Here is a 23880-nt window from a genome sequence, read left to right as displayed (position 1 = left end):
TTATCCAGGAAGGTCGGTTGAGGTTAGAAGACCTATTTTAGGAAGGAGACCTGGCAAGAGGTCTCCTAAGAGTTGAGCAGCGTGATTTTACCTGTTGAAGAAGAGGGCCTGGAGGACTCGTCCATCCTGTGGTGGCTGGGGCTGGCTAACCCCCTGGCAGTGGGACAGGGAGTAGGCGGTGCAGAGCTGGCGGTTACCACTGCTGTCCAGACTGTAGAGACGCAGCTCACAGGGGGTCAGCTCTAGGTGGCAGATGCTCCAACGACCCTTCTGACCCTCACGATGCTCCAGTGAGCCCTGCTTCACCACACTGCCGCTGCTGCTGTCCTTATGGGCTGGAACAAACATAACATATATTCAGCAACAGGATCATCTGCAGAAAACACTATTTGATATACAGCAAACATCAGTGGTGGAAAAAGTACCCAATTGTCATACTTCAGTAAAAGCAAAGATACCTTAATAGAAAATGACTAAAGTTTAAAGTGAAAATCACCCAGTAAAATGCTACTTGAGTAAAAGTCTAAAAGTATTTGGTTTTAAATATACTTAAGTATCGAAAGTAAAAGTATAAATCATTTCAAATTCCTTATATTAAGCAAATCAGGCGGCACCATTTTACAGATAGCCAGGGGCACACTTCAAAACTTAGACATCTTTACAAACTAACAATTTGTGTTTATAGTGAGTCCGCCAGATCAGAGGCAGTAGGGATGACCAGGGATGTTCTCTTGATAAGTGTGTAAATTTGACATTTTTCCTGTCCTGCTAAGCATTCAAAATGTAACGACTACTTTTGGGTGACAAGGAAAATGTATGGATTAAAAAGTACATCATTTTCTTTAAGAATGTAATGTAATAAAGTAAAAGTTGTTCAAAATATAAATTGTAAAGTAAAGTACAGTACAAAAAACTACTAAAAACAGACAAAAGAACAGCGACTATCTGATTGCAAATGGGTACGGCGGAGTGGGGAGTGGGGCTTCCAATGGGCTAGGCTGCCAGCCACACATGCTATTACCACTCACAGAATGTCTCTGCAACAATTTCATCTTATTATCTGCTCATTGGATCAATAACACTGGCCTCCATTCAACAGTCAGCACTCAGCAGTGTGCTCTTGGCTAATATACCGCGTAGGACCTTCATTCTCCCATCATTAAGGACACATCTTCAAAGCGTAGCCTAGAATTCTCAACTTATTAAACAACTCAAATGCGTCACATTACTAAGAGCAGGGGCAAACTTCTAACTGCCTAACCTATTCTGGGTCAGTTTGCTTAGCCAGCGTTTTCACTAAATGAATTAGGCTACCATGCAACTCCCACCATTTGAGGGCCACAAATCTGATAGCACTTTTGACACGTTATTTATCGGAGCCAAACACAGATGTTCAGGTCTGAACGTGAGAGATGATATTTTGGTTTGTGATAGCAACTAGCACAGTTAGCTTTGAAAGTGCTTCCTGTGAGGTCAGCAGGAAGAAACAGCATTGTTACCCAGAACGCTGTGCAAACACAGAGAACCAGGAGAAACTCACTTATCTGGGGCACACCCTCTCTCTGCCCTTCCTCCCTCCATCCGTTTCTTTTACACACTCCTTTCTTTATCTCTTTTCCTTTCCATTCCCCTATTTGCATCTCATCTCTCAGCTTCCTGTTCAGGGGTTTGGTGGATTTTGACTTGTGCTGTGGCTGCACGTAGGGTGTAGCAGGGCAGACGTGTCTCCACCTACCAGTGGCCCAGGAGCATTGCTGAAGCCAAATAGCATTGCACGTAAATAGAAATGTCTGTGAGACATATAGGAGCCACTTTCCTTATCTGTAGTGCTCCAGCATACACTAGTTGTCATTGGAGCACAACTCGCAGCCTTGACGTATACTTGTTTTTATCCTTATCAGAAATGTTGTTATACCAGGGTTCACAGGTGGGTGTAATCCTTGACCAATCAATGATAACTGATAATCAACTGACCAAAAAAATTAAATATATTACTGGAGTTCAGTTCAATGTATCTGTTATGTAGCCTACCTGCTGTTTCACTCCCCTTTAAAAACCCAATAGGCTCTGACCCAACCTACTCCCTGTTCTCCTCTGTCAATCGAGGGTGGCAAAAGGCATCTGTGGGTCTGTAGGCTAATTTGTCTACGTTTGTCAGACGGAGAGAGCAGATGCCAGACGGCCGGGCCGGTTGGCCGCTGTGCTTTGGCCTTCGGGAGCCCCTCTGGCAAAGGTTGGGGGTGCTAGGGGGCTCGCCTGTCCCCCTGGGCTTCAAAGGCTCCTGTGAGCACGTGGGTGCGGTGTAGGTCACTGTTCATTTCACGCTACAAAGGAGGCGAGGCGCACGGACATGACTCAATTAGTAGAGTCGCAGTCGGCGCTTTGCTTTGCCGGGCCTGGTCAACCAGCAGCATCCTAGCCCTACACTGCCCTACACCTCCACTGGATTGAACTGGTTGTCCTGACCTGGCCCTGCATGGCCGTTAGTGCCACCTGATGCGATAGCGTTGCTGAAACGTCACAGGGACTTAACATTAACGTGATGTGAATGGTCTGGCCCAGAGGCAGGTGAGGAGAGGACATCTTGTTATGAACTCATTGTTGGTGTCTGAGCCATCAGTTCATATTATACTCAACTCAAAACTGTGTGGTTTAGCTGTGCCTTGTCCCCTAGCCCTAGTGATAGTATAATAGATTCACTGGATGAACTCGGCTAGCCTAATAAGATGGGAAAATACTTCTAGAAACAAGGCTAAATGTGGTTCAAATGGGCAATGGTCCCTTTCCTTCCTTCTTTCTTAACTACTGAGGTAAACGATGGTGGTGGTGGGGTGTCCCATCCATCTTACTGCACAAAAACACTGACAGACAAGGTGTCGCTTTGAGTCTTGCACTTGCATGCTTAAATACTCTTTAGGGACCAATAAATATGTAAATGCAGCCAGGAGCCCGATTGAGATTCAGCCTCCGCTCGACAGTCGCCACGCTCGGTGGAGAGTGGAGCAGAATTAAGAGGTGAGACATTAAGAGGTGAGATACACACACACACACACACACAGTTCAATTACTACACCACCGCTTGCGTGCCGTGACATCATGCTCCGGTAACGCTGTGAGACATGAACAAGCTAATGTTACACCACGCAGCCTTGGGCCCCAACAGCCTGAAATCAAAACTGACATTCTGTAAAACCACCAACACGCAGCTAACGCTTGCCTCAGTCCTGCAGCTAAAACGCTGAAATAGGATATCAGTCCATCCAGAGCTGTAATCACACTAAAGCAGCTGCCTTAAGGCTTACATGGGGACGTGACAATAAACACTGTACATGGGCTAGGGTGTAATTTGGGGGGGAGGGTTGTACCAGGAATAGTGAGTACCGGTTAGGCTGCCAAAGTCCAGACAGAATTGCTAGAGCAGTCACTCTTACTGTAATGACTGACTGCCACACCCAGAAAGACCAAGGACAGCCAATCACAACAGAACAAGTGCCATTTTATAACTTTGGCCTTTAGAGACGAGATGTTTTACCAATGGACCCCTTGGTGAATCCTGGACACCATAACCAGGACAGACAGACTCAAAGAGAACAGAAATGAATGTTTTTTCCAGTAAGGAAAACATCCCAAACATACATATACATTTCAATGTTCTATTTAATTTGCTGGTTCCTAGTTACACCAAAACAAAAATATAAATGCAACATGCATACACTTTTAAGATTTTACTGGAGTTACAGTTCATATAAGGAAATCAGTCAATTGAAATAAATTCAGTAGGCCCTAATCTATGAACTTAACATGACTGGGAATACAGATATGCATCTGTTGGTCACATCACAGATACATTTAAAAAGAAGTAGGGGTGTGGAACAGCAAACCAGTCAGTATCTGGTGTGACCATCATTTACCTCATGCAGCCTGACACATCTCCTTCACATAGAGTTGATCAGGCTGTTGATTGTGGCCTGTGGAATGTTGTCCCACTTCTCTTCAATGGCTGTGCAAAGTTGCTGGTTATTGGTGGGAATTGGAACACGCTGTTGTACACGTTGATCCAGAGCATCCCAAACATGCTCAATGGGTGCCCTGTCTGGTGAGTATGCAGGCCATGGAAGAACTGGGATATTTTCAGCTTCCAGGAATTGTGTGCCGATGCTTGCAACATGGGGCTGTGCATTATCATGCTAAAACATAAGGTGATGGTGGCGGATGAATGGCAAGGCAATTGCCCTCAGGATCTTGTCACTGTATCTCTGTGCATTCAAATTGCCATTGATAAAATGCTATTTTTCCCCATTGTCCGTAGCTTATGCTTGCTCATACCATAACCCCACCACCACCATGGGGCACTCTGTTCACAACGTTGACATCAGCAAACCGCTCGCCCACACGAAGCCATACACACCGTCTGCCATCTGCCCGGTACAGTTGAAACCCGGGATTCATCCATGAAGAGCACACTTCTCCAGCGTGCCAGTTAGTGGAGGCTCCTCAGAGGAGGAAGGGGAGGACCACCCTCCTCAGTGAAATTTCATAAAAGTAAAAAGTGAAACACTAAAAAAGTTTACCTTTATAGATACAACCTTTATAGATACAACTATATATATATGTCACCAAATAATTGATTAAAACTGTTTTTTAAATGGTCTATAGTAACTTCAACAGCACTCTCTGGGGTAACACCATGGTGTAGCCAGAGGACAGCTAGCTTCTGTCTTCCTCTGGGTACATTGACTTCAATGCAAAACCTAGGAGGCCCATAGGCCTCACCCCCTTCCATAGACATACATGGTAATTATGACCACTTCCAGAGGACAACCTCAAACCAATTCAAACTTTTGCAGTAATGACATGTTGTCCATCCAATCATAGGATTAGGACCAGAGAACGAACCTAGTGTGTTGTATTGGGGTTGTGCCGCAAAGCATTATGGTGGGTTCTATGTATTGAGAAGCTTGGTGGATGCCAACCGCTGTTAAACCTCATCAAAGAAGATGAAGAGAGGCTTGGTGACATTATTGGATAGATTCAAAAGTGATAGTTGAGAACTTTTTGGTTATTATTCCATTCAAATTAGTTTCTTCAAATTACAGGCGATGGGGGTGAGATTATACATTGTTTTCTTGGTTTTAGAACCGTATTTTTGTGTCCAGTTAGCAAGGCAAATTTAAATCAATTGTACTAACTTCAGTAGTAAGTAGCCGTAGCTAGCAATCTACCAGCTCCAGTGTGCCGTTTTCGCCGCCAACTATGGAACGCCGTTTGGGTCTTTGCTATGGATATTGCTGGCCTTGCCTGCTTTTTGGGAAGTCTGCCTGCGCCTTGGGCGAAAGAGGGGTACAAAGACCAGAAGAACATTGATTGTTCTACTAAACGGCAAAACAAAAGCAAGGTGCATATAAATGGCCACATCAGATTCAAGTTTCCGGGGAAAAGCTGCATCGGTCATGACAATGGTCTCCGTATTCAAACTGTGCAACACAACGATAAAGTAAGAAGGAACAGGAATGTTCTCAAGCGGCTTATCAACACCACTGCGTTTTGGGGCATACAAGAATTGGCTTTTAAAAGGACACAATGAGAGGGAAGTTCCACTAACAAGTGCAACTATAATGAGCTTGCAGTGGTAATTACACGTTACGTGGCTTTACTTGCTGAACACATGGAACATTCCGTCTTTTCTAGGATGTCAAATCAATTCCGAAAGATTTGATAGCTTCCATCGCATCATCCATTAAAAGTTAGATTAAAGAAAGAGGTGGATGCGGCGCATTTTTTTGCACGCGCTGGAGTTCCACTTTCTCCCGGTATTTATTTAGCAAATATAACACAATCAATCAGGACAGACCCAAGCAAAACCTTATTACACAAATGTTGTATGGGTTGAAAACGAGACTAATTTTCAGTCTGATCAACGGTAGGTTACTAATAAGAGCACCTGCATACAGCCTATGTGCGCTGTCCATTTGGTCTGGGTAACTGTAAGGAGAAAATGTGAATGTGATCAAATTTGGTATATATTCAAAATGTCAAAATGTGGCTGGCTATGCTGCCTATTCGTTTTCAATCCCAAAATGTTAACTGGAATTAATCAACATAATAGTGATGACAGATGTGCGTCATTTTATTTTTTTTACAAGGCCTACAGTTACATAGAACTGCATGATGCAAACATTCATAAAGCAAGCTCAGCCCTGTGAGTGCTATTGTCTATCAGTTGTTGTCTCTGTGTCTGGGTAGAGTTTGCTAATCTAGTCTTAACTATAATTCATATAACCTAGTATAAGGTTGCTGCAGTTGGACAGGGTTTTCACGCCCCAGGGGCCAGGAGTTTTTAAAGTAAAACAAAAACAAACATGTGACCTGATTAGGAAAAACTGGTCACATCATAGCCCTTACAACATTTTTACAACTGATTAATCACTGTCACACCTTATAGGGTCTCCAGTTAACAGATAAGGAAAAACTCTGGGCCCCCGGGGGTAAAAATTGCCCCGCCACTCTGGGGCCTATGGAGCCACCAGACCGCTTGCAGTTGTCAGTTATGTGGATGACCAGGGCTTTATTCAGGAATGTTTCTTGAGCAAGTGGGTGGGTGAGATGCGCAGTCTGTGTTTAACTTCATGGAGAAACGTGTTGTTCAAACCTATGGTGCAGCTGTAATGGAATGTACAGTTGAAGTCGGAAATTTACATACACTTAGGTTGGAGTCATTAAAACTAGTTTTTCAACCACTCCACAAATTTATTGTTAACAAACTATAGTTTTGGCAACTTGGTTAGGACATCTACTTTGTGCATGACGCAAGTAATTTCTCCAACAAATGTTTACAGACAGATTATTTCACTCAATTCACTATCGCAATTCCAGTGGGTCAGAAGTTTACATACACTAAGTTGACTGTGCCTTTAAACAGCTTGTAAAATTCCATAAAATTATGTCATGGCTTTAGAAGCTTCTGATTGACTCAAATTATGTCAATTAGCCTATTGGAGGTGTAACCTGTGGATGTATTTCAAGGCCTACCTTCAAACTCAGTGCCTCTTTGCTTGACATCATGGGAAAATCAAAAGAAATCAGCCAAGACCTCAGGAAAAAAAATGGTAGACCTCCACAAGTCTGGTTCATCCTTGGGAGCAATTTCCAAACGCCTGAAGGTACCACGTTCATCTGTACAAACAATAGTATGCAAGTATAAACACCGTGGGACCACGCAGCCGTCATACCGCTCAAGAAGGAACCGCGTTCTGACTCCTAGAGATGAACGTACTTTGGTGCGAAAAGTGCAAATCAATCCCAGAACAACAGCAAAAGGACCTTGTGAAGATGTTGGAGGAAACAGGTACAAAAGTATCTATATCCACAGTAAAACGAGTCCTATGTCGACATAACCTGAAAGGCCACTCAGCAAGGAAGAAGCCACTGCTCTAAAACCGCCATAAAAAAGACAGACTACGGTTTGCAACTGCACATGGGGACATAGATCGTACTTTTTGGAGAAATGTCCTCCGGGCTGATGAAACAAAAATAGAACTGTTTGGCCATAATGACCATCGTTATGTTTGGAGGAAAAAGGGCGAGGCTTGCAAGCCAAAGAACACCATCCCAACCGTGAAGCACGGAGGTGGCAGCATCATGTTGTGGGGGTGCATTGCTGCAGGAGAGACTGGTGCACTTCACAAAATAGATGGCATCATGAGGCAGGAAAATTATGTGGATACATTGAAGCAACATCAAGACATCAGTCAGGAAGTTCAATTATGGCTTAAAATGGCTTAAGGACAACAAAGTCAAGGTATTGGAGTGGCCGTCACAAAGCCCTGACCTCAATCCTAAAGAAAATGTGTGCGAGCAAGGAGTCCTACAAACCTGATTCAGTTACACCAGCTCAGTCAGGAGGAATGGGCCAAAATTCACCCAACTTATTGTGGGAAGCTTGTGGAAGGCTACCTGAAACTTTAAACAATTTAAAGGCAGTACTACCAAATACTAATTGAGTGTACCGGTATGTAAACTTCTGACCCACTGGGAATGTGATGAAAGAAATAAAAGCTGAAATAAATTACTCTACTATTATTCTGGCATTTCATATTCTTAAAATAAAGTGGTGATCCTAACTGACCTAAGACAGGGATTTTTTACAAGGATTAAATGTCAGGAATAGTGAAACTGTGTTTAAATGTATTTGGTTAAGGTGTAGGTAAACTTCTGACTTCAATTGTATCTGCTACTTGTATTTCCAACTAAGTCCTCTCCTGTTCCCTGATTAAGAGGTGATGACCACTCCACACTACTACCATTGTCAACTCTGTCAAGACATGAACTGAAGCCATGTCTCATGTGCCCGCTCATCCACTGGCACATTGAACGTTTTCTCTCCAATCACGGAGTACCCCTATCAATTCTCTCATTACTGTATATAGTCAATCACATACACAATTACACATTGATTTTACTTGCTTGGACTAACTCATTCTTAACTCTTTAGTCTGTGTGGTGTGTTTTATTATAGTTTTTCTTCCCAGTCAAACCCTGAAGTTAAGCCTCTGAACACCTCAACACCTGCCTCATACCCTCAATCACTGCTGTGATCCCTTCCCAACACTAATTAGCCCTCCCATTCCCATTCCCCATAATATACATTTATAGTACAATATTAAATGCTTTAGGTTAAAATAATTACTTTGATGATTTTTGAAACACACTTTGATGTCTCTGTGCGTCCCGTGCCTGTACCGTGGGTCTCCCATCCTCCTCAATATTTCAAGTCACCAGCCTCCACTGGTGCCAGTGGCTATCGAAGGTGAGCATTTTCCCTCTGAAGTCGGTTACGACCGTCTGCGGTTGAGGCCAGTTGGACGTACTGCCAAATTCTCTAAAATTATGTTGGCTTATGGTAGAGAAATTAACGTTCCATTCTCTGGCAACAGCTCTGGTGGACATTCCTGCAGTCAGCATGCCAATTGCACTCTCCCTCTAAACTTGAGGCATCTGTAGCATGTGTTGTGTGACATAACTGCACATTTAGAGTGGCCTTTTATTGTCCCCAGCACAATGTGTATCTGTGTAATGGTCATGCTGTTTTATCAGCTTCTTGAAATGCCACTTGTCAGGTGGATGGATTATCTTTGCAAAGGAAAAATGCTCACTAACAGAGAAGTAAACAAATTGGTACACAACATTTTAGAGAAAAGCGTTTTGTGCATATGGACATTTTCTGGGATTTTTTTATTTCAGCTCATGAAACATGGGACCGACACATTGCATTTATATTTTTGTTCAGTGTTGATGAAAAGTCAACAGAACTGAGAGATTCATTAGATGAGGTGAACCAATTGGAAGACCAATTAACAGCTAATAAAGCTAGGCTATACATTAAAATCCCAGAAGTACATGTCTGGTCTAATGTCTTAAAACAACCATATAAAACCTTAACGAGTAGATTGGTAAATTAAGTAAAATCCCTACAGCACTGACAGCTGAAGGTCGCTGTGAAGCCCACTCTCACTGGCTAGCTTCTGGCCATGCTGAAATCAACAGATCCATCAGCATTAGTGAGTGAGTGTTGCTGCTGAGGAAATCAGTAAATATCACCCCACGGGGACTCTGCAGGAGTACGTGGGCTGGGGTCTTTATGAGGGAATGTTTACCGCTGGCAGTGGGAAAGGGAGGAAGCATTCTTGCATACCAGTGGCACCAAAGCCTCCTTTCCCTGTTGCATCTAATGTGACAACAACTGCGTTGGATCCCCATTTTAGTCACATTGTTCAAGATGGTGGGGATTTCATGATTTTCTCTTATCAAATAAACAGTTCTGCTAAGGTTTGTTCTAAGAAGAGACAGCCTGGGTCTCCCGAGTGGCGCAGTGGTCTAAGGCACTGCATCGCAGTGCTAGCTGTGTCACTAGAGATCCTGGTTTGAGTCCAGACTCTGTCGCAGCCGGCTGCGACCGGGAGACCCATGGTGCGGCACACAATTGCCCCATCGTCGTCCGGGTTAGGCCGGCAGGGATATTCTTGTTCCATCGCGTACTAGCGACTCCTGTGGCGGGCCAGGTGTAATGCACGCGGACACGTCACCAGGTGTACGGTGTTTCCTCCGACACATTGGTGCGGCTGGCTTCCGGGTTAAGCGGGCATTCTACCAAGAAGTGCTGCTTGGCTGGGTTGTGTTTTGGGGGACGCATGGCTCTCGACCTTTGTCTTTCCCGAGTTTGTACGGGAGTTGCAGCGATGGGACAAAATTATAATCGGATACCACGAAATTGGGGAGAAAAAGGGGGTAAAAGCGCACCTAGGGGCCTACCTATACAGTGCACACAATCAAATGTCATGGAAATATGTTGTACAGGACAAGAAAGAATACATTTAGGCCTACATAAAAGCATTGCCAACTATAATGACTGGCAAACAGCAGTATCTGTTCTGATGCTAAGTGCTGTTGAATGCAGCCCATGATTTTACTATCCTCTTGTGAAGCCTAACTATCCATCCCTCTCCCTGCCTTGAGCCAACTAATGTCTTTTCAGTCATATGCTAATCCCTCCTAATAGGAGGGATAATTGGGCCTCTCTTTTTCTCCTCATTTGAGTACATTTGGTGACAGAATTACATATTATGGTCTCTCCCTAAACAAATACAAACAAGCAGACTAAACAACATGCATCAGGGAGGTTTGTATTATTCACCACATTATCTATCCTGTTGCCTAGTCACTTTACCCCTACCTATACAGTACCAGTCAAACCTTTGGTCACACCTACTCATTCCAGGTTCTTAATAGTGAAGACATCAAAACTATGAAATAACATATATAATCATGTAGTAAACAAACATGTTAAACAAATCAAAATATATTGTATATTTGAGATTCTTCAAAGTAGCCACCCTTTGCCTTGATGACAGCTTTGCACACTGTTGCCATTCTATCAACCAGCTTCACATAGAATGCTTTCTAACAGTCTTGAAGAAGTTCCCACATATGCTGATCACTTGTTGGCTGCATTTCCTTCACTCTGTGGTCCAACTCATCCCAAACCATCTCAATTGGGTTGAGGTCGGGTGATTGTGGAGGCCAGGTCATCTGATGCAACACCCCATCACTCTCCTTCTTGGTCAAATAGCCCTTACACAGCCTGGAGGTGTGTTGGATCATTGTCCTGTTGAAAAACAAATGATAGTCCCACTAAGCCCAAACCAGATGGGATGGCATATCGCTGCAGAATGCTGTGGTAGCCATGCTGGTTAAGTGTGCCTTAATCTAAGTAAATCACAGTGTCACCAGCAAAGCACCATCACACCTCCTCCTCCATGCTTCACAGTGGGAACCACAGATGCGGAGATCACCTACTCTGCATCTCACAAAGACATGGCGGTTGGACTCATCAGACCAAAGGACAGATTTCCACTGGTCTGATGTCCATTGCTCATTTCTTGGCCCAAGCAAGTCTCTTCTTATTGGTGTCCTTTAGTAGTGGTTTGGTTGCAGTAATTTGACCACAAAGGCCTTATTCACACAGTCTCCTCTGAACAGTTGATATTGAGATTAGAGGTCGACCTATTAAATTGGAATGAGTGATTAATTAGGGCCGATTTCAAGTTTTCATAACAATTGCAAATCGGTATTTTTGGGCACCGATTTATTTACATTTTATTTTTTAATACCTTTATTTAACTGGGCAAGTCAATTCAGAACACATTCTTATTTTCAATGACGGCCTAGGAACGGTGGGTTACCTGCCTTGTTTGGGGGCAGAACAACAGATTTTCACCTTGTCAGCTTGGGGGATTCAATCTTGCAGCCTTACAGTTAACTAGTCCAACTCTAGAACCACCTGCCTCTCGTTGCACTCCACAAGGAGACTGACTGACTGTTACGCGAATGCAGTAGAAGCCAAGGTAAGTTGCTAGCTAGCATTAAACTTATCTTATAAAAAACAATCAATCAATCATAATCACTAGTTATAAAAAACTACACATGGTTGATGATATTACTAGTTTATCTAGCGTGTCCTGCGTTGCATATAATCGATGCAACGCTGGGGGATGATTTAACAAAAGCGCATTTGCGAAAATAGCACAATAGTTGGACGACTGTACCTAATCAGAAACACCAATGCCTTTCTTAAAATCAATACACAGGAGTATATATTTTTAAACCTGCATATTTAGCTAAAAGAAATCCAGGTTAGCAGGCAATATTAACCAGGTGAAATTGTGTAACTTCTCTTGCGTTCATTGCACGCAGAGTCAGGGTATATGCAACAGGTTGGGCAGCCTGGCTCATTGCGAACTAATTTGCCAGAATGTTTTGTAATTATGACATAACATTGAAGGTTGTGCAATGTAACAAGAATATTTAGACTTAGCGATGCCACCCATTAGATAAAATACAGAACGGTTCCGTATTTCACTGAAATAATAAACGTTTTGTTTTCAAAATGATAGTTTCCGGATTCAACCATATTAATGACGAAAGGCTTGTATTTCTGTGTGTTATGTTATAATTAAGTCTATGATTTGATAGAGCAGTCTGACTGAGCTATGGTATGCAGCAGCAGGCTCGTAAGCATTCATTCAAACAGCACTTTCATGCGTTTTGCCAGCAGCTCTTCACAAGCACAGCGCTGTTTATGACTTCAAGCCCATCAGCCTAATGGCTGGTGTAACCGATGTGAAATGGCTAGCTAGTTAGCGGGGTGCAGGCTAATAGTGTTTCAAATGTCACTCGCTCTGAGACTTGGAGTGGTTATACCCCTTGCTCTGCAAGGGCCGCGGATTTTGTGGAGCGATGGGTAACGCTGCTTCGAGTGTGGCTGTTGTCGTTGTGTTCCTGGTTCGAGCCCAGGGAGGAACGAGGAGAGGAACGGAAGCTATACTGTTACACTGGCAATACTATAGTGCCTATAAGAACATCCAATAGTCAAAGGTTAATGAAATACAAATGGTATAGAGAGAAAATGGTATAGAGAGAAATAGTCCTATAATAGTCCTATAAATACCATATTAACTACAACCTAAAACCTCTTACCTTGGAATATTGAAGACTCGTTGTTCTCATGTTCTGAGCAAAGAACTCAAACGTTAGCTTTTTTACATGGCACATGGAGAAGTAAAAGTGCACTAACACTTTGTTTTTGCATTATTTAAACCAAATTGAACATGTTTCATTATTTATTTGAGGCTAAATGGATTTTTATTGATATTATATTAAGTGTTCATTCACTATTGTTGTAATTGTCATTATTACAAATAAATAAAAAAATCGTCCGATTAATCGGTATCGGCTTTTTTTGGTCCTCCAATAATCGGTATTGAAAAATCATAATCGGTCGACCTCTAGTTGAGATGTGTCTGTTACTTGAACTCTGAAGTATTTATTTGGGTTGCAATTTCTGAGGCTGGTAACTATAATGAACTTATCCTCTGCAGCAGAGGTAACTCTGAGTCTTCCTTTCCTGTGGCGGTTCTCATGAGAGCCAGTTCCATCATAGTGCTTGATGGTTTTTACGACTGCACTTGAAGAAACATTAAAAGTTCTTAATTTTCCGGATTGACTGACCTTCATATCTTAAAGTAATGATGGACTGTCATTTCTCTTATCTTATTTGAGCTGTTCCTGCCATAATATGGACTTGGTCTTTTACCAAATAGGGCTATCCCCTGTATACCACCCCTACCATGTCACAACACAACTGACTGGCTCAAACACATTAAGGAAAGAAATTCCACAAATTAACTTAACTAGGCACACCTGTTAATTTAAATGAATTCCAGGTGACTACCTCATGAAGCTAGGTGGCTACTTTGAAGAATCTCAAATATAAAATATATTTAAATGTGTTTCACAATTTGTCTACACTATTATTCTACAATGTAAAAAATAGTAAAAATTAAGAACCTTGGAAGTAGGTGTGTCATGATAGCATAAGTCTATTCATCCAATTTAAAAAAAAGACACCTAGCATTGACTTGAGTACCAACTAGGGCTGTGAAGGTCTTGGAATTTGAGATTGCGGTAATTGGCCAGGGCAATGTACACGGTCACTGACATAATTGTTGAGGGGTGGGGTGGGAAAGAGTCTATTAACATGCATTGTATAAAAGAAAGTCCACTCATCAGAGCTTCTACACCCCCACGCATCTAACGTTAGCGGTTTAGCTGCTGGAGCATCAAACGACCGTTGGAAAGAGGAGATGTAGACAGTTTAATAGACAGACTTAATTAGCAAAACAATTGCTTATAATCTTTAGCAAATAATACCGCTAATAGGTCAAGTTTATCTACATGAAAATATAGTTATTAAAAATGTTTTTCAAAAAAATGTATGTAGGCCTATTTTATTTTCATGACTGTCTTCCTCCATAACCGTCACACAGTTATTCAATTACCGTCACAGCCCTATTATTAACCAATAATACATAAGCTGTGTGTCCTTATCAGCTAACCAAAGAAGAAGGACATACTCTTCCTTCCAGCCTTACCTTCTTCTCTCTGGTCATTGAGAGCAATGTTCTTCAGCATGTTCTTGTCCACAGCAGGCAGGCCATTAGCGTTGTCTGTGTAGGACGGCCGGTAGTTGACATCAGAACGTGAGCGGTTGTGGCCTTTCTTAAAGGCGGTGTTGGAGGAGTTAGAGGTGGTGTTGTTGGTGTCCTTGGTGTGGGCAGCCAGGTCGTTGGTGGAACGAGCACGACTCCTTTTCCCCTGCCTCAGAGCCAGCACGCTGAAGGCAGAGGGCTGGTCAGCCCAGGCCACGTTACGGGGGGACACCTCGGTCCCCTGCTCCCTGGCCAGCAGGCCCCACACCCCGCTAGAGCTCAGCTTCCCCAGGGCTGCAGACATCTCCTGCAGCTTGGGGTGGTGTTGCCTAGGCTGCCGGAACCCATCCCCACTCTGGCAGTGGCTTTGGCCTCCACCCCCATCCAGGCAGTGTAGGAAGTCCTCAGTGGCCTCCAGGGCAGGACTAATGTCCTCCACCTCCAGCCCTTCCATGGTACTCCCGGGGTGGGTCCCTCCTAGAGGCTGTTAGGGCAGGCGGGTGGTCCTCTATGGGGTGGGATGGTCCTCTATGGGGTGGGGTGGACCTCTATGGGGCGGGGTGGCTCTGGAACTTGCAGGCGAAGCATCTGCCGTCTGAGCCCCAGAGGGAGGCAGTCTGAGCGGATGGTGTTCCTCGAGGGCAGGAAGCTCCTTCCAGGACAACAATCCCTCTTTAACAGCTCTGTTAATCAACTAGCTAGAGGCGGATGATCCTATTGAGTTAATGCTAGAGATTGGCACAGTAAGAGGAGTAGGTCTGGCCTTTGCCAGAAATTCTCATGGCACAGTTTTGGGTGGAATTGTTTTTCTTACACAGGCCGATACACACACACACTTGAAGAACTGTGGTGCTGTGTGTGTGTGTGTGAGAGAGAGAGAGAGAGAGAGAGAGAGAAAGAGAAAGAGCTTTCACATGAATCCACATATGGATGTGTGTAACAAAGAAGAATGCTCCTCCTCCACATTGGGTGATGATGTCAACAAAAGGGGTCAATATGAAGATTCACTGTGTCATGGAAAAGAGGGAACAAAAAAAGGAAGCATGTCAGGGTTGATTATCGGACAGTAAGAAACACAGAACAGGGTCAACATCAGTTAAGCAAGCTTCACATTTCCCATTATCATAGAACATGCTTATTATTCTGACAGATAGCCTAAAAATAGTTAAACACTCACTACCAGCAATCTTAACTCATTGTAAATCAATTACCTACAATCAATCTGAACCTACCCTCAATCATCACCTAAAAAGGGTCTCAAATGGACGTCTCCTCAAAGTCAGACTCATCATCGGACGCTCCCTCAACTGTTCGGATCATCCCAGTTTGAGGGAGTAAATGGAGTCTAACACACAGCCAACCTGTGCCTCAGGCTTGGACCAACCTGGTTGGAGCGGGGTTCCCTTTCATCTGCCCAGCCAGTTTAGCCTCTCACTGTCAGTGTTTGTTGTTATGTTTCTCTTCCTTCCCAATGCAACCTCTGACTCCTCATCTATCGCTACCTCTCTCACTGACAGGCCCATCGATTTTCCCTGCCTCCCTCCCTTGCCCCTCCCGGCTCAGGGTCTTTAACTTTCTTCCAGTAATGAATTATTTAGAGGGCATTACATCACCATTAGCCAATCGCTGGACAGCATACAGTCAGTACTTCACTTAGAAAGGATGATGTGGAGGAAGGGGGTGATGGTGGGAGGGTGGATGGATCAGTAAGCAGGCAGGCCAGATGAGGCTGTGCTTAGGAATGTTGTCTCCATGACAACAACCCTGGCCAGAAGCTGGGGCAGGTTGTGACTCCAGCTTCAGCAGCTATCGGACTCATCAATGTCTCTTCAGCAATGACCTCACTGCATCTAATGAAACACTATGTCGTCATGGCTATGTACTGTATGCTCATAGCAAACTAACATCCAGACAATCATCCTGCACTAAAGAGTACGCCCAACACTAGGAAAACATATTCAACCATCCCCAAGAGCAAACAGTAAAAAGGAAAACACGCATCATAACATTTGACATGAGTGACCTTGACTCAAAAAGGCTTGGTTGCATGTGATGGGTTAAGTGCATGACTGTCTGAGGCTAGCAGCACCCCCAGCAGCAAGCAGCAGCTGAGTCACGACTGTGTCCTCACCTTGCCAGCAGACCACCCTGTGTGACACAGAAGCACACAGTGCCTCCTCACTGACTTTTTATATCCCTCTCACACAGCAGCACACAGCAGGCATTGCATCCTCCCTTAGGGTATCAAGCATAAGCATTTCGCTACACTCGCAATAACATCTGCTAACCATGTGTATGTGACCAATACAATTTCATTTAGGGCAGTAGCTAGCATCAGTGTGTCTGTCTGTAAGCATGAACATATAGTCTATAGCTAGATAGACTATACAATTCTTTATTTTATATATTCATTTGAAATGGTGGTAACGTTAACTAGCTAACAGAGGAAGTGTCTCTCGTGCAGTTAGCGATTCCTTGATCAATACAAGGGGAAAGCGCAGTCAAGACAGGTGTCTTTCTTAGAACTTCAGTCGACTAGTTGTTATCGACGCAAGTATTACAGTTTTACATAAGGTTAGACATCCTGACCAGCTGCATCCTGCTTGAGTGGTTCACTGACATAACTAGTTAGCAAGCTATTTAGCTGGCCCCAAACTAGCACAGAATATTAGACCACTTCCAACATTCGTCATTGAAACAATAATGACCTAGCTTGTAGAGCTTGCCTCACGGTACCAATCTAGATAAACGACTCAGCTAGCTAGCAGGTGTGAAAGTCCATCGTCTACTGTAACTAGCTAAGTTAGCAAGCTAGCTAACGTTAGCTAGCCTCCATCCTTGAACAATGTCATTTTGATAGCAGGGGTAAAACCATCTACACGCGCAAATATTTATCAATATTTGTTAACATTGTATTTCTAAAACAACATAAAGCTAAATACCCACAGGCACGTCTCCGAGGAAAACAAAAACAAATATATAAATCGTGACTCACCTGAATCTGTTTACAAATATGTAATTTTCTGGTCCGTCAGCGAAAACGTTCACCGGATGGAACTAATAGTTCCGTCATTAAATGTTCCGTCTCAATTCTGCCGGGGGAGTCTTACAACTTGTGTGAGTTTGCCATGCATTCCAGAGAATGGTAGAAGTTTGCCATGCATCCCCGATCATGTCAGAAGAATTATTGTACAGAGTTGTAAATTCTTCAATATCATGCATAGTAATGAATTATTGTATAAGTAATAATGTAATAGTATGATAATATTAACATGATAATGCTGGTGTTATTATAATTTCAACATTAATCGAAAGAACCTAAGTGTGTAATAATAATCGACAACCTTTTGGTGAGTTGCTAAACCTTGTATCCCTCTGTCGCAATCACTTCTTTTGTTATTTTTTTTTTTATCGTTTATTTTATTTTTTAATTCACACAAATTAACCTACAGTTGCTTCAAGACCAGTATAATACCAATCTAATGACTAAGGCAGGTGACAGCAGCGGGGGGAACATTTCAAACTGACAGTCCTCCTACAGAGGTCATAAAGACATTTCTCTAATGACGAATCTGAGTGGAGGGGTGGAGGAAAGAGAACAGAGCATATTTTTTCCTAATAGGGCAGAGCTAACGGTCCTTGAAGCTACCCAGCGTCCATTGTGCCTGCCCCACAGAAAGAGAAACATTATTCAAGTCTCTTTCAGGCCAGAGAGAGAAACACAGTAATTATCGTGAGCTCTCTGGCTAAACCTCCGACCTCCCCTCCCCTCACTCGGTCCCTCAGCGCTACACTGTACCCTTTATGTGTGCTTATTGTCTAGGCTCATTTAAAAAGCCTTCTCTAATGAGGGGGACTGGCCCGGGCTAATGGGCTCAAATAAGTTCCTCTCCGAAGCATTGTTGTGGGATAATGGTGCTATGAGCCCCAGGTGTAAACTTGCAGACGCCGTATTGTGCATGACCTACATAGAGCTGCATGTGAATTCCTGCTCAATTCTATTTGTCCCTGCAAATTCTCCTCTCTTTTTTTGTTCTGAGAGGAGAGTCAATTATGGCAGTCAGGGATTAGGCCTAGCTGCTTTTGGGAGAGATGCAGGAGGAGGCAGAGAAGGACTTGTAGTTCTGTTTGATAGCTCAATAGTATAATGGATAAATACCCTTTGCAATGGGATTATATTGAAATAATATACACATTAATAGAGCAGTATATAATGTGATAACCTCAAGGACATCACGGCATTGAACACAATTGTAGCACGGACACTACTAACAGTGAATGGTATTGGTTGCTTCCTTCAGAAACTTGAAGGAAATATTGTTAATTCACCAAGTAAAGTATAAATGCAAATTTGTCACATAATGATTTTATTTGTGTATACAATAATACATATTACATGTTATCTTCCTCCCACAGTGTCTGTATCCAGTAAGACACAACAAAACCTTCAATCTAAGTGCGCTGCCTGGATACAAGATTGACATTGCAAATAAGGTTGAGTATCAACATCAAGAACAAGACCATTTCTATCTGTATCCCCCTAATTTCTCCATCTAACAGCACTCTTTCCCTCTCTCGTTTCTTGACCCACGCACTCCACTCCACTCTATCTATCTATATCTCTTTTCTCTCTGTCTGTTTCTCCCATCCATCTCCCCCCTATATTTTGATTATACCCTCCTGTTCTGATGACTAAATTATGATTGGGTTTAAGGATGGCAGTGCTTTCATCTGGCCAGTGTTGTTCTGCTCTCTCCCTCTCCAACACAAAGGGCCCGCTACCTCTGCTCTGCTCGACCGCTTTTGAAGAGTAGAGTGGCTGTTGGGTCCCCATGGAAACGGCAGCACAGGGGCCTCTTATGTCCTCCCTACCGGAGCAAGGTGTCCTCACCACAGAACAGAGACAGAGTTAGAATACAGACAGAAGAACACAAAGGAAAACACAGCTCTTATCTTATAAATCTGTGAAAAGGAAGTGATTTCAGGAGAAATAGGGGCAATTTGACTGTGTATTATGATCTGGGGGTTTTTCATGTTGGAATGGCATTTTTTACCAGGGTGTCTGTTTGCTATGCAAGGCTAAGTCACATACCGGTAGACATCTAGTACATTTCAATCCTATGTAAAAAGGTAAAACAGAACAATCATAATCATGCCATTATGTTGCCATTATATATGCTGTTCTATAGGGGCCTGTAAAGGGCATAGTATGTGGTAATTATGAATATCATGACTATAGGATATGAGAGGGAGGATGGACAAAGACTTAATTGAAAGGGGGCCAAATGTATAGCAGTAAACATTTAGGACTACAAGACTAGACCTCCTGAATGTGTTCATTCAAAGCACGGACTAAACCAACAGTATCAACATATGACCAACCTGAAGAGACAGCTTCCTGGCTGGATGTACCCAGCTGGCACATTTGGTTCCTTGGAAGTTGTGGGAACATATACGTTTTTGGCTTCACATTTGTTGTGGGAACAAAGCCATATGTTTCCCGACTTTTCTGGGAATATTATTTACATGTTACAGGTAGGTTCTGAGAATGTTTTACTCTGGTTCCTTGAACGTTTTCCTGGGAGGTTTTATTAACGCTCTGAGAACGGAAATTATAGGTTATTTGGAGGTTTTTGAATAACGTCCTTAAAACTTTCACTGAATGTTTCAATATGACTTTTAGTAACACTGGTAGCTTATTTTGAGTTCACTTTTATGAACTGCAAGCACAGATAGGACACATGGAACTTAATTTACTTAATCAGACATTAATCATGAAAACTATTTTTTTTATTGTGACACAGCATCAGTGAGATTTGAACCTATAATCTTCTGTTCCCTGTCAATGGAATAAGTACACCCCGCCAGCATGCCATGTTTTTTTACACATACAAAGCTATTCTATTCAAACAGATTTCAAAGGAAACAAGCACTCATTAAGATCTGTTAGTGGGTGCGGCCAACTCACCTGAACACAATTAACAAGATAGAGTTTTGTTGATACTGAGACCTGAATGTATGTTTTTAAATAACATTCTTAGAACATTATCTGAACATTACCAAAGTTTTCTTGTGGTTTTCATGGAACGTTTTCTTAACGTTCTCAGAACTATTTGAGAACATGACTTTAAATAGAACCGTGAGGAAACCTGCAGGAAACATTATGCTGAAGTTCTGAAATTCCCACAGAAGAATGTTGTTTCTTAACATTCACTGAACTATTTGAGAACATGCCTAAAGTCAAACCAGTTGGAGAACGTTCCTAGAACATTACCAAATTTGAATTGAAATGTAACCATGTTTGAACTCTCAGGAAGCATTCTGTTAACCCTTTACACTAGTGGGAATTGGCCTATATGGATAGGGCTAAATTGAATGATAGCGATTAAAAGGGAACAATTTGGAGATTATGGAAACATTATTAAACTAAAGCTGAGGACACAACAGTTCACCTGACACAAGACTGAATCCAAACATGACACTTTTGATTTTATGTGCATTTTACATTTACTGTACTTTTCGCCGTATTTGTCAACAACGAAATCTGAAAATACTCTGGATACATTCAGTAATATGATAAGAATATTCTTGGAAAATTTGGGTTAGGTGCAACATAAGACAAAAAAATCCCAAGGGTTTGAGTGAGAGGTCAAACTGGTGACTCCAAGTGACACAGTGTGCACAGTCATTTCAATGCACTTTTATGACTCAAAGAAGACTCAAAGATGTTATTTCAACTATAAGGTGCTTTTTTGAGCTCTCCTAGCTGTGCCGTTGAGGAACTAGAGCAAGCATGCTTGTAGTTGTTTTGTTTATAACACAGTCCTGCATCCCTGCCATTAGCTTCCAATTTACTGGGATTCTATGCCTCTAACCCTATTACGGGGGCTGAGTCACTGGCTTACTGGTGCTCTTCCATCCCGTCGCTAGGAGGGGTGCGTCACTTGAGTGGGTTGAGTCACTGATGTGATCTTCCTGTCCAGGTTTGGCGCCCCCCTCGGGTTCGTGCTGTGGGGGAGATCTTCATGGGCTATACTCGGCCTTGTCTCAGGGTAGTAAGTTGGTGGTTGAAGATATCCTTCTAGTGGTGTAGGGGCTGTGTTTTGGCAAAGTGGGTGAGGTTATATCCTGCCTGGGCCAACGCCCTGTTTGGGGGGATCGTCGGATGGGGCCACAGTGTCACACGAGCCCTCCTGTCTCAGCCTCCAGTATTTATGCTACAATAGTTTATGTGTCGGGGAGCTAGGGTCAGTCTGTTAAATCTGGAGTATTTTCTCCTGTCTTATCCGGTGTCCTACGTGAATTTAAGTATGCTCCCTCTAATTCTCTCTCTCTCTCCCTCTCTCTCTCTCTCTTTTTCTTTCTCTCTCCTTCTCACTTTCTCTCAAAGGACCTGAGCCCTAGGACCATTCCTCAGGACTACCTGGCCTGATGACTCCTTGCTGTCCCCAGTCCACCTGGTCGTACTGCTGCTCCAGTTTCAACTGTTCTGCCTGCGGCTATGGAACTCTGACCTGTTCACCGGACGTGCTACCTGGTTCCGGACCTGCTGTTTTTGACTCTCTCTCTTTACCGCACCTGCTGTCTCTAACTCTGAATGATCAGCTATGAAAACCAACTGACATTTACTCCTGAGGTGCTGACCTGTTGCACCCTCTGCAAACACTGTGATTATTATTATTTGACCCTGCTGGTCATCTATGAACGTTTGAACATCTTGGCCATGTACTGTTATAATCTCCACCTGGCACAGCCAGAAGAGGACTGGCCACCGCTCAGAGCCTAGGTTCCAGCCTTTCTATGGAGTTTTTCCTAGCCACCATGCTTCTATATCTGCATTGCTTGCTGTTTGGGGTTTTAGGCTGGGTTTCTGTATAGCACTTTGTGACATCTGCTGATGTAAAAAGGTCTTTATAAATACATGTGATTGATTGACCTAACTTCATTGCTAACATATAAAAGAATGATATACCAAACCCGTTCTTAGGGCTTTTAGTTTTCACACTCCACATTTTTGGAATCACTTACAAAATTAATTACATTTGGTTTCCCTGGTACCACTAGGGCATTTTAAAACCCTGATGATAAATTAGTTCACCGAGGTGTGCAATTATTTTTTGATTTATTTAGTCACTTATTTATTATGGCTGTGATGTTGGTGATGTTTTGGTGTGGTGTACTTGTTATTGTATTTTGTTATATTATTTTAATCTTTTACTTAGTGGTCTCAGGGCGCCATTGACAATGACACCCTGGCCTCCCGAATGGCGCAGTGGTCTAAGGCACTACATCGCTAGCTGTGCCACTAGAGATTCTGGGTTTGAGTCCAGGCTCTGTCGCAGCTGGCTGCAACCTAGGAGATCCATGGGGCGGCGCACATTTGGCCTGGCGTCGTCTGGGTTAGGGGAGGGTTTGGCCGGCAGGGTTGTCCTTGTCCCATCGCGCACTAGCGACTCCTGTGGCGGGCTGGGCTCAGTGCACACTGACATGGTTGCCAGGTGTATGGTGTTTCCTCTGACACATTGGTGAGTCTGGCATCTGGGTAAAGTGGGCATTGTGTCAAGAAGCAGTGTGGCTTGGTTGGGTTGTATTTCGGAGGATGCACGGCTCTCATCCTTCGCCATTCCCAAGTCCGTACGGGAGTTGCAGCAATGAAACAAGACTGTTATGACCAATTGGATACTGAGAAAACAGAATAAAAAAAGATGTGAAAAATAATCCTCTCATCTTTTAAAATGCATTGAGTTCCCTTCATTTACAGTATTTCCCTCACTCGTACAACATTTGTCTTTTACAAAAGCTGCCCAATTAGCGGGAAGGATGGGGGCAACTTCTTGTCAGTCAAAACCCAATCAGAGCTGTAAAGCGTAGAACCTGAGCTCTGACGTCATGTATAGAATGTTCCTGTACAGCTGCTGCGTTTAAATTTAGACACCAATCAAAAAGTTTAAAGGGCTACATTAATGAAATACCAAGTAAATAACGTTTTCTTTGTCAAGGTCCTTAAAGCCAAGCAACTATCCTGCACCAATCTGAGAAAGTTGTGGAAAGGTTGCATGCAAAGTAACCGTAGGACAACCACACTCTAAGAAACATATGGTTTTCACTGCATGATGTGCTAAATGTGTAGTCGCCATAGAGATACAGCTATAGAAAGCACAGGAGGTTGGTGGCACCTTAAATTGGGTAGGACGGGCTCGTGGTAATAGCTGGAGGGAAATTAGTGGAATGGTACCAAATACTGTACACCAAACACATGGATTCTGTGTGTTACACGCCATTCCAGACGTTATTATGAGCGGCGCTCCCCTCAGCAGCATCAGTGAGTTTCAAACCT

At 43.1% G+C, this 23880-nt stretch overlaps 1 protein-coding gene across 3 annotated transcripts in view; it reads right to left on the bottom strand.

Annotated features, from left to right (window-relative positions):
• The window catches only part of LOC135519356 (pleckstrin homology domain-containing family M member 3-like), a 49561-nt gene extending 31960 nt beyond the window's left edge, over positions 1–17601 (bottom strand). For all 3 annotated transcript variants that reach the window (XR_010452286.1, XM_064944536.1, XM_064944537.1), the window contains exons 1-3: positions 17539–17601; positions 14487–15550; positions 92–335 (exon numbers count right to left, since the gene is read on the bottom strand). Coding sequence is in view for 2 of the 3 variants with exons in the window: in XM_064944536.1 (XP_064800608.1) it covers positions 92–335; positions 14487–14997 (755 nt within the window). In the remaining variant the exon portion in view is untranslated. The remainder of the gene's footprint in view (positions 1–91; positions 336–14486; positions 15551–17538) is intronic.
• Between the last annotated feature and the right edge of the window lie 6279 nt (positions 17602–23880).

This window comes from Oncorhynchus masou, chromosome 29, assembly GCF_036934945.1.
Source record: "Oncorhynchus masou masou isolate Uvic2021 chromosome 29, UVic_Omas_1.1, whole genome shotgun sequence".
Classification (NCBI taxonomy): Eukaryota; Metazoa; Chordata; class Actinopteri; order Salmoniformes; family Salmonidae; genus Oncorhynchus; species Oncorhynchus masou.
Note: the sequence above shows the minus strand (reverse complement) of the source record. Positions and strands in the feature narration are given on the sequence as shown.